The sequence below is a fragment of the Notolabrus celidotus genome, chromosome 2 (genome assembly GCF_009762535.1).
Source record: "Notolabrus celidotus isolate fNotCel1 chromosome 2, fNotCel1.pri, whole genome shotgun sequence".
In the NCBI taxonomy this organism is placed as follows: Eukaryota; Metazoa; Chordata; class Actinopteri; order Labriformes; family Labridae; genus Notolabrus; species Notolabrus celidotus.
In genome coordinates, this window is record NC_048273.1 from 24,525,871 (window position 1) to 24,536,654 (window position 10,784).

Genomic DNA, 10,784 nt, shown 5'->3' on the forward strand with positions numbered 1-10,784 from the left:
TAAATCTTGAAAATGACTTCTGATTGATTAAAAATCACCCATGAAAATGTGATTTATTTTCTGCTCTTCAGAAAGTTTCACTGCACGAGGAATTACATCCACATCAACCTGTTCTTCTCCTTCATCCTGAGAGCGAGCGCTGTCTTCATTAAAGATGGCGTTCTTTTCTCTGATGAAAACCTTGACCACTGCTTCATGTCTACTGTGAGTATGAAATCACTCTACGCATCCATGAGTGTGTGTGTGTTCACCACTTATTGTCAAGAGATACCTTATCATAGAACAAGAAGTCTCATCCTTCTTAACCATATGTTGCAAAATGCACTCAAGTGTTAAACATAAACAGAGGTAGTAAAGACGAGTAAGGGGATGCTTTCTCGATGAGTGTCAGATTTTCGGATAAGCTGAAAAACAAAAGAAAGTAAGACAGGAAAAGGGCAGACATAAGGTGGAACATGAGGACTAGATGACTTCTTGTAAAGTAATCCCATCAGCTGTTGTTTAAGGATAGACTGCATTTAGTTTCCTGGACACGAACCTCTCAGGTTCAGAAGAGCTTATTATCTCAGAGAGCAGGAAAGGAGAGGGGTTGAGACTGAGAGGATCCTCTCTGAGGATTAAAGCCGAGTGTCTCTTCCTGTTGTTCTGTTGATGAAGCTGCCTGAAGTGAAGGTGAGTGTCCCTCTTATCTGGCTACGAGGGACCAGAATCGGCACCGGGACTCGTACGGGTGGAAATGACCACTATCGAGAGAAGACGATGAGAGGAAGCTTTAGTGTGATATCTAAAAACAGAAGTGATCAACAACAGATCAGGAAACAACTTCAACACGGACGCAGTTTCACTCCTGTGAGCTCGTTGCTTCAGAGCCTTTATATGTCAGTATGTCAGAGTCTTCTGTGAAAGAAAGTTTAAAGAGAGGATCAAAAATAGCTAAAGATGTGAGCTTTCTTATTGTTTAATAGGAAAGGTCACATCTTATAAGAAATCCCAGTATGAGTGTCGTATTTACTAATGGTAAGGACATTTTGTACATAAAGCTCTAACTTCAGTCCTTTAGCATCATAACACTCATAAGACACACCTAATATAAGTCCCAGACTTATTACTCTTATGTCCTGTTTTTTTTTTGTCCCGCAGACGTCCTGTAAGTCAGCCGTGGCTTTCTTCCAGTTCAGCATCCTGGCAAATTACTTCTGGCTGCTGGTGGAGGGCATGTACCTGCAGACGCTGCTCGCTCTCACCTTCGTCTTCCAGAAGAAATACTTCTGGTGGTACATACTCATCGGCTGGGGTGAGTTCTCCCACTTTATCTTCTGCTTACATTATTTTTTTCTCCTCTTCCTCTATCTCTTTTTAGAGAAACATTTGTCTCTTCGGTTATGATCAGGCCCCTCTCTGTTTGTGCCTCCCAGGTCTCCCCACAACAATCATAACAGTGTGGATCCTCACCCGGAACTTCTACGATAACACAGGGTGAGCAGGTGCATGTGATTGTTGGATAAATGCCACATAAAAAACAAAAACCTTAAGATATCTTTGAGAAGCACCGGGATACATGTTGTTTTTCCAGCTACCAAAGTATCTGTGGCCTGTAAAAGTTGTGTCATTAATTAGGGTGCAAAGTTCACACTAAACTATATGATGTAACTAGTTAGTTTGTAACTTAAGTTGTGTCATTGTTTGGTTGCACCGTATGAACAATAAATCTGTCTTAAATCGCAGAGATATCTTGAAAATCTTGCAGACACCTTGTGGAAAATGAAAAGTGCAGATCAAAGTCATCAAACATGTATATTGATCTATCATAATCTATCATATAGAACATGTTGCTGACACAAAACAGCCAGTAAAACGTTCTGCTCCTCGTTCTCCAAATGATCCCATCCTACAAAACGATCACAACTGGAAGACTTTACATCTCATAAGAGCCGGGTGTAAGATTTAAGCTGTAACTAATGCTTACGTTGAGACTAACTCAGCTAGTGCGAGTCACTAAAACGTTAGTAGATTATTAATCCCTTCCTAAACTAGAAATTACTTTCAAACTAGGCTACCTTTGAAGTTATCCATTGTTAATGAAATCAAGTGCAACCCTGGTGGCTTCATGGTTCATGGTATGAGGCCCCTCTCCAAGACCCAACAAACTCTGTGTTGCTGCCAAGGTTTTGTGATGGTTTAAAAAACACCACAAACACTGCTTTGTGGTCTGTTGCTCTGCAGAGATACATAACGTGTTTTAAATAAACTCAGTCCAGATTTGTGTTCTTAAAGAGCACAGCTTCACTGCTTTTCCAGTTCCAACCTTGCCTACTTGGCCATATTCTTACATTGATCTCAAACCAATAAAAAAAAACCACAGCAAATATTTTCTTAGTTTAAAAGCAGCACTGACACAACATTTGACACCTACATGATGGTACAGAAACTTAAGACTGACTCACTAAGTAAAGCTCTACTTTTCGAGGGATTAAAAGAATACTTTTATTAAATACCAGAGTTATTGGCAGTCCATGACTTATATGTGGAGATCATCTAATATCCCGCTCATGACACTGTTGTTTAAAAGAAGCTACAGCGATAGCAGTGATAGAAAATCCAGCAACCAAAACCAAAACTTATAAGCTTAGTTATTTACAGCGTTTATGTCTTGGGGTTGAACAGTACAGACTTTCTATGCTAGAGAAAACATTAATCTTTTCATCCAGCACATTCATACTGTTAACAATCGGTAGATAACAGGTGAAGGTTTCAGGATGTTATTTTTCCAAATGAAAAGGGTCTGGCACACAAACCCAGAGAATCAAGGGACTTTGGTTTTTGCACGCCTGTCAAATGGATTGCAAAAAAACTGCATATAAGCCATAAACTAGTATGCTTTTGAAGTTCCAGCAGGATACCTTTAAAAAGAGACTAACTGGGAATTCCCCCTGTTTTTCTAGTCTTTATGCCAAGCTATGCTGTCTGCTAGTTATGAACCTAAATGTACCAGGCAGATTTTAGACCCTTCAGTGTTATCATTTCAATTTTAAAACTTTTTTTTCATGATTGGAACTCCATGTTCTTTTTGATACCCCTGATATCCATGTGATGCATAAAGAGGAGATCCCTTGATTAAAAACAAATGAAACCATTTTTATACATCACAGTAATTGCATAATGGGTGCATGATTGTGAAGTTTGCATATTATTTCAGTAGTAAAATACCCCAAAAGGGATCCCAGATGAAAAGTAAAAGTTGATCTTGGATTAAGCGTCAGTGGGTTTTGCCTTCACCTCCTCCATCACAGAGTTCTGTCTGGGGACGATGAGTTGTTATGCGTTATATGATGAGATTTTCAATATTGTGCTTCTGTGACCACCTTGTTCATCTCAATAACGTGTGTTGTGTGTCTCAGGTGCTGGGATGACACAGATGTGGCCTTCATCTGGTGGATCATAAAAGCTCCAATAACAGCATCGCTGCTGGTGAGTGTAGAGTGGTCACACTGGGAGATATTGAGGGATTATCAGAGTCCTCCATCATGGATCAGGACTGTTTTCTCTTCTGTACATTAGAAGCAAACAATAACAGGAAAAGGAAAGTTGATTCATTTCCTGCATTGCAGAAAGGAAACTATGTGTTGTCTTTGGCAGTCGTGCCAGCTAATCAGTGAACTTCCTTTTTTCCTGGTGTGTGTGCCTTGTTTGTTTGAGAGCAAGGGGGATACTAGCTTTCTGCTCCTGTAAAACTGTCATTAACGCTAAATATATCACACACATTAAAGAAATACGTCTTATTTAAGCTGCAGTAAAAAAAAGATGATTTATCAAAAAAGTCTTGTGTAGAAGGAGCAATGTCTGTTTTCTGAAGCAAACAGGTATTAAACTACACAAAGAAGAATGTTGATGGTCATTTGTGCACAGAGGTCTGAATTTTGTCTTTATTTTACTAAAGCAAAAGATAAGGAGGAAGCCATGCTTGCAAAATAATTTCTTACAAGAGGGGAACACAACCGTCAAGGCCAAGCACAAAATAAATTAAACATTTTTAAACATTTTGGATCAAATTAAACCAAAGCGCAGAACCTTACAAGTCCCATCAAGTTGAAAAAACACTGTCAAATCTAGCTGCTACATGGCATTCATCCTCCCCTTCCACCTCAGTGACCATTAACCAGAATTTCAACGAAATGAAACTGCTCTGATCCTTTCGGTTTGGTTTCTCTGACGCCTTATCATCGGCATAGATTTGATCTTGTTAGTGTGTAATGCATTTGTTGTTTGAGCTGCCAGAGTAACATAGACGCATCTGAACAGTTACAACTAGGATTAGATTCAAAAGCACCACTGAATGTGTTCTGGATATGCCAAAAAAAATGACTGAGTGGCTGTCAGAAGAAGGCCAGAGGGAGATCATTCGGGCATCAGTAGAACTTAGCCTCTTGGATTTATGCTCAAGTAGAAATACGATGTACAAATTCAAAATAGACTCAAGTCTTTTTCTACAGGCTGCACATGTGTCCCTTTTTTTGTTTGTTTCATGTAGGTGAACTTCATCATCTTCATCAATGTGATCCGTATTCTGGTCCAAAAGCTGAGATCTCCTGGTGTGGGTGGCAACGATACCAGTCACTTCAAGTGAGAAGAGCATTTACTCCTCATGATCACATGAAAGAAATCCCACAAATGACCTACAGATGTACATTAAACGTTGCCATCATCGGTCTTTCTTACACTGTGTGCAGGAGGCTGGCCAAATCCACTCTGCTCCTCATCCCTCTGTTTGGGATGCACTACATGGTGTTTGCTTTCCTGCCAGAGAACACCGGAGCAGAGGCCCGGATCTTCATTGAGCTCGGTCTGGGGTCCTTTCAGGTAAAGAGCACAACACTGACACTAATCAAAACTAAAGTTAGTACAATCTAAAGGCTCAAATGTGACTGTTAAATATATAAAAGTCACAATTTTTATGGAAACAAAGTGACCCTGTCTCTTACAAGTGTAGGGTTGGTATTGAAAATATTTTTAATGTTGGTTATGAAACATTTTTGGATGTCTTTCTGCTCTGAAGGGATTTGTTGTGGCCCTGCTCTACTGTTTCTTGAATGGGGAGGTAAGTTAACGCTGTACAACATCTGCATGCTCTTTATACATAGTTACAACAATTACATTGGATATAGTCTTCGAAAACCATTGTTTTTATATAAACATACAATGCTTCAGTTATTATGTCTGATAAAAATGTATCAACCAGAAGTTGACCAGCATTTATTCTAAATTGTGTCACTAAGAATGTTGTGAGGTGAGGTACGTAAAGCCGGTCTAGACTAACGGTAGATGTGCCCGGAGCTGACAGCAAGGAACCAGGCACACACAAAGTCAAACTGACTGGTTTAGAGTCTGTTTTCTGTGTTTTCAGGTGCAGGCAGAACTGAAGAAGAGGATCTGGAAGTGGCAGACTCAAAGTTACCTGAGCTACAGTAAACGGCGGCGTACATTGTTCACTGAAAGCAGCACAGTCACACAGATTTCCGTCTTGGACAAGTCCAGCCCTAAAGAGCAGCAGACCTCAGAGGTTCACGCCCTCACACCCAACAACGTGTCTGCTGTCTGAGGAACACTCAAACTAAGGATTTTATGTCCTGTGTCCCAGCGTCCTGAAAAGGGACTCAACCACAGAGCCTGAATGTTGAATGTTTAAGGTACCTGTGTACTCTGTATGGTACAACGCATTTGCAGAATCCCATGTGGGCTGCCAGATTTACCAATGTTTACTTAAATCAAACTTTATTTTTCCAATTCATCGCAACCCAAACATCTTTTCCTTCTTAACGATTCCCATGATGTTAATTATTTTCACCTTACAGGCTTTTGTCAGAGAGGTCAAGGATTCGATTTTGCTTTCAGGCCTGCAACCACAAACACATTTCAATCTTTTCTCAAGGAAAAAAGATTTCATAAATTTCTTTTCAGAAGCATTGCAGTAAAAATGTGGCTTGAAACCATTTTCACTTTTAAAATATATCTCTTACAGAAAACAGCTTTGTCTGGAATTATAATTAGATTTTTCTCACAGCTCCTATGATTGTTTCTGGTTCAAATCTGGAGTTCTTGGTTGGTTCACATTTTTTTGCATATACATTCACATGCTCATGCTATTGGCATGAGAAAATGTGCATCAACAAAAACTAAGTTATCCTGAGTGCTGTCAAAAAAACAACACTCCATGTCAGGAGGGGAGGGAGGAGACAGAAAGAAGGGCAAAAATGTCTTGCAGCTGATTGGTGAAGAACATCCACCATTTTCACATTTTCGTCCCACTTTATTTCCAGCTGTCCAAACACAGCTCCTTGTGTGTGAACATGCTTCTGGCTAGATCAGGGGAGCCCCAGGCTGTTTTTCAGTCGATGACTGAGAACTTGGCTCCATCACTTCTGTAGATACATGGCACTTTTTTGTTGGTTCTCTTGGTACTGGAGGCATCAGATTGAGTTCATCTACTAGGTTGCCCAGTGTTACTGGCCCTAAAGGAATATTCCATTTGCGTAACATCCACACTACATTTTAGAATGGAGAAAATATCTTAAATCCAACCTAATGCACTGATTTCTTTATGATAATGAAAACTTGTATTACATTTTTTACCTTATACAGATTAGTGCCAGGTGTTTGGATTTGTCGTTGGGACCCGATCACTGAACAAGGACCGAATTTTAATGCAAGGAAGTATTTTGTCAAAATTAATTTCTTATTTGGTGGCTCAGACATACCAGAAAACTCCACAATTTGCATACACATCAGGGGTACAATAATCTACATCTGGTTGTCCTCTTGCCAACAGTTAAATGGCTCAACAATGCTCCCCTGAAATTTTCAAAGATTCAGACCCTCAATTAGGTTACAGCCACAAGCATGAACATTGTTAGACAGAATTATAAAATCAAAACCTAAAAGAAAGTATGTTATCATCATGGTGGAAACCCAACAGGAAATCAGCCGTTTTGATAAGATTTTCAAACAATGCTTATTTTTTTTAATCTAAAATAAGGGTCCATATTTGAAAAAAAAACTCTTCCAAGAAGCTTCATCCATTGATCCCCAAATTTGTTGAGTGTTTTGTGGACATCTTGAAGATTTAACATTATTAAAACTCTAACTGTACACCAAGGGTGTGACCATGGCTGGGAGTCAAAGTTGGATAATTTTTGGCAATTTGCCAAATAATATAAATTCCTTGTAACTCAAACATGATGTTTTGTATCTTCTCCAAATTAAAATCTCCTAACAGTCCCAGCTTGAACAAAACTACATGCATATTCCTCCTACGGCCATATCACCCCCTGTAGCTAACAGGTAATTACTTAATTTTTAACCTTAATGTACTGTATGTGCTGAACACATCTACTTCAAACCCTGTCAGAGCCTTCAGACCTTCATGATACTGTAGTGAGAAGAACTTGAGTTTCATGTGAGGGGTTTGTGCCTGGGAAGGCAACAAACTTAGGCGTCTCTATATGACACAGGAAGTTGCTGTAACTCTCTCACACAATGTTATATCTGCCCCACATGTGTGATTATGGTTCACCACTGAACATACAGTATCTTGATGCTGCAGTCATAGCCCCACCTTGTGGAAAAAGGCAGTACTAACTAGTATGCAACATTGGTTTAGCTCCAAATTTTTCATTTTGCATTACAGATACATTTTGGTCATGAGCACCAACAGCAGGAAACAAGCTCTATCATAAAATATTCTATGTGCTACAAATCATATACATTTGATGAACACATTATCAATAACAGATCGACAGACAATGACCACACCATAACCATAACAGCACCCACTGGCAAAAAACAGTGCAACCTCTCATACGTGGTGTCAGACAGATTGGCTGCAGCACACCTCAACATTCACTACGATGCGAGGGCCCATTCAACATCATTTATGGCTTTGAATTGTGTTTTAACTCACTTAATGCCGATGGTGTCTTGAATGTTTGACCGTAAAATTTAACCATGTGACAGAGAAAAATCTTTCTTTGTCTAAACTCTATTAATTTAAAGCTCCTGTGAGGAATTCTCAGGTTGTGTAGATTTTGGCACCCTCTTGTGGACAAAGCAGTATCTATTTGGATCAAAAAATCGTGCCCTTCTTTGAATGCTCGATTTGCAACTCATAAAAAATCTAAGATGTATTATAAAATACTTAGAGAAACCTTCGCCAGCATGCAGTTAGCTATTTTGTTTGACCCCTAAACCCTGAGGCAGGGACAGGATGCATATTAATCCTCTCACTGATGATCCAGTTTGCTGTTTTAAGTCATAAAGGGGTATCAGTGTTAATTTCAGTATGTTTCATAACCAGCTAAAAACTCCTCACAGGGGCTTTAATGGACCGTGCCCGGGCTCTGCATGCAACATGTTGCACAGTGCACTAGCGCACATCTGGAGCACTCGACTGTAAAGCTATTTATTTGTCAGATTGATTGTTTTTATGTCTTTGTGTGATTGTAAATAGACCTGATCTGGAGTTTACATGTATTTTATGGTAACAGTATTGTTCCTTCAGCAGATTTATAAAACATATAATCAAAAAAATGTGATACTGTAAAATAGAACAGCCATAAAATATACAAAAAGTGATTCAACAACTTTGACATGAAGAAGTTGATCTTTATACTTAACTTATATTTTGTGTCATACTTAGGTTTTATTGCTTTTGCTGTAATTTTGCAAAATTCTGAGAAATTGAACTTTCCTGTACATTTTCGGATATTTTGCCAAGTTACAATGATGGGAGCTACTGATTGCTGTGCTAATGCTATCACTAATGCTAATCTAGAACCTTTTCTTCTTGAAAAAATATTCTGGGAGACTATATGTGCTGTTTTCGAGTTGTATGCATCTGTGTTTTGAGTCAGTTAGCAGTACGCAGTACAGACATTTGTATAAAGAACTGTGAAGTTTGATTCATCAAAGATAAGATATACAAACACTACAGTGCCTTCATACAACAGTATGACTCAGTGTTTCTCTGCACTTCAGGTGATAAAACCTACTGTAGGTTTGCATTTAAAATCTGTGTAACAAAAATCACATTGTTAAGATTGTAAAATTTATTTTTGCTTTGCTGCATAAACAGATCTGCTTCTGTGTTGTTGCTTGAATAAGACAAAAAAAGAGGCTTTTGTGAGATTTTATCAGAGCATGTTCTGATGTTTTGGAAAGAAACTTTTTCATGTTGTGTTTGAACTTTGCTTTTTAGATTACACCCATCAACACCGTCATTACTCTTTATTATTTGAAAAGTGATGTGGACGTTTCTTTCACAGGTTCCAGTTTACTACAGGAATCCAAGATTCTTATTTGGTGCTTCTCATTTTTGGGCTGGAGTTGACGTGAAAGGATGAGATTGGCAGTATTTCTCTTAAAGTCAACTAAAATCAAACAAAACATATGAGAAGACCAAAACCAGTTTATGTGTGTGTCCACTCTACAGTAGGATTGAAGGATTTCTTCATGGTCTTATGTGTTATTGTTTTGTTTCTAGTTGAACATCTAGCAACTCTATTTTGCAAATGCACTGTGGTGTTACCAACACAGTTGTGATTTAGAAGTCAAATTTCACTAGCTGTCCTGGATATGAGCCAGGGTTCTAAATATATTAATCCACCTCTGAAAATAGTCCGGTCTTGGGGTGATGTTTTAAAGGTCTGTTGCATAAAAAAATAGATGCTGTGTCAGTGACCTCAAATATTGGTTCCTGGAGAGATGTTTCAAAGCCCTCAATGGCTGGTGCCCTGTTGGAAATACTGACTCAATCAAACTAGAAATAGGCAAAGAGGTGGAGCTGAGGGAGTTCTTAAGCCTCCTGGAAAACAACTACAATGAAATTGATATTTTAACATGGATTTAACAGGGGTTCCTTGGCTATGCAGCCAGCCTCAAGTGGACACTCAAGGAACTGCAGTGCTTTGGGCACCCTTGAAGAATAAAGCACGTATGATTTTTAAAGTTGCTACTCTATTGTGTAACTTTTTAAGTAAAAAATTTGTTGACAGGAATTTTGAATAAATTTGATTCCCAAATGTTTGCATTTATAGTAGATATAATGGTTGGATACAGAAAAGGTTAAAATATGATATTCATTAATGTGTGTGACGCATACTTCATGCCACCCCTGCATGAGTCAGTGCCCCAAAAAGGTCTTGACCAAGCAGCAACCTTCGGTCTCAAACTACGAAGCCCATGCGGAAGTGTTATAAACTGCAATTCATCGAGAATCCTCTTGAGGCTGGCTGCAGAAACACTGGAAACCACATACACACCAATAAAAAAAAGACGATCTTTGCAGCGTTAATAAACATGTTTACAGCCTGGTACAAAAAACAGCTTGGCTCTACGTAGCTAATTTCATTATCAGCACACACACCGTACGGGAGGTGAATTTTTTCTAACGCAACTGTTCAGAAGATATTAAGATTACGAGTTTTTGCCCATATAAGGACATGACTGACTTGACTGACAGGCGGGAAACCATAGCTGTTGGCTAGGAGGCTCAAACCCCACCTCTTTACATCACACTCTGCCTGGTTGAGTTCCACATTTCCAATATGGCTGCCCCTGTTGACTGGCTTCAAAACAGCGCTCAGGGACAGATTGGTGACGTCACCAATACTACGTCCATTATTTATACAGTCTATAGTCTTGACCCGCCAATGCCCAACACCTTCTGACGCCTCTTTTTTTTTTATTGCTGAGTTATTTAATGGGAATGAAATCTCTTTTTAAAGATTAATATA

At 39.0% G+C, this 10,784-nt stretch overlaps 1 protein-coding gene and 1 long non-coding RNA gene across 2 annotated transcripts in view; one reads left to right on the top strand and one right to left on the bottom strand.

Moving 5' to 3' along the window:
* ghrhrb (growth hormone releasing hormone receptor b) overlaps positions 1 to 9,268 on the top strand; it is a 41,109-nt gene extending 31,841 nt beyond the window's left edge. The window contains exons 7-14 of the mRNA XM_034711407.1: positions 72 to 204; positions 1,141 to 1,294; positions 1,416 to 1,476; positions 3,399 to 3,468; positions 4,529 to 4,620; positions 4,728 to 4,857; positions 5,054 to 5,095; positions 5,402 to 9,268. Of these exons, the coding sequence (XP_034567298.1) occupies positions 72 to 204; positions 1,141 to 1,294; positions 1,416 to 1,476; positions 3,399 to 3,468; positions 4,529 to 4,620; positions 4,728 to 4,857; positions 5,054 to 5,095; positions 5,402 to 5,596 (877 nt within the window). The 3' untranslated portion in view covers positions 5,597 to 9,268. The remainder of the gene's footprint in view (positions 1 to 71; positions 205 to 1,140; positions 1,295 to 1,415; positions 1,477 to 3,398; positions 3,469 to 4,528; positions 4,621 to 4,727; positions 4,858 to 5,053; positions 5,096 to 5,401) is intronic.
* LOC117832325 lies at positions 496 to 2,166 on the bottom strand. Its single transcript, XR_004635178.1, has 2 exons — positions 2,058 to 2,166; positions 496 to 743 (listed from the first exon to the last, which is right to left on the bottom strand). It is a non-coding gene; the product is annotated as an uncharacterized LOC117832325 (long non-coding RNA).
* Positions 9,269 to 10,784: the final 1,516 nt, after the last annotated feature.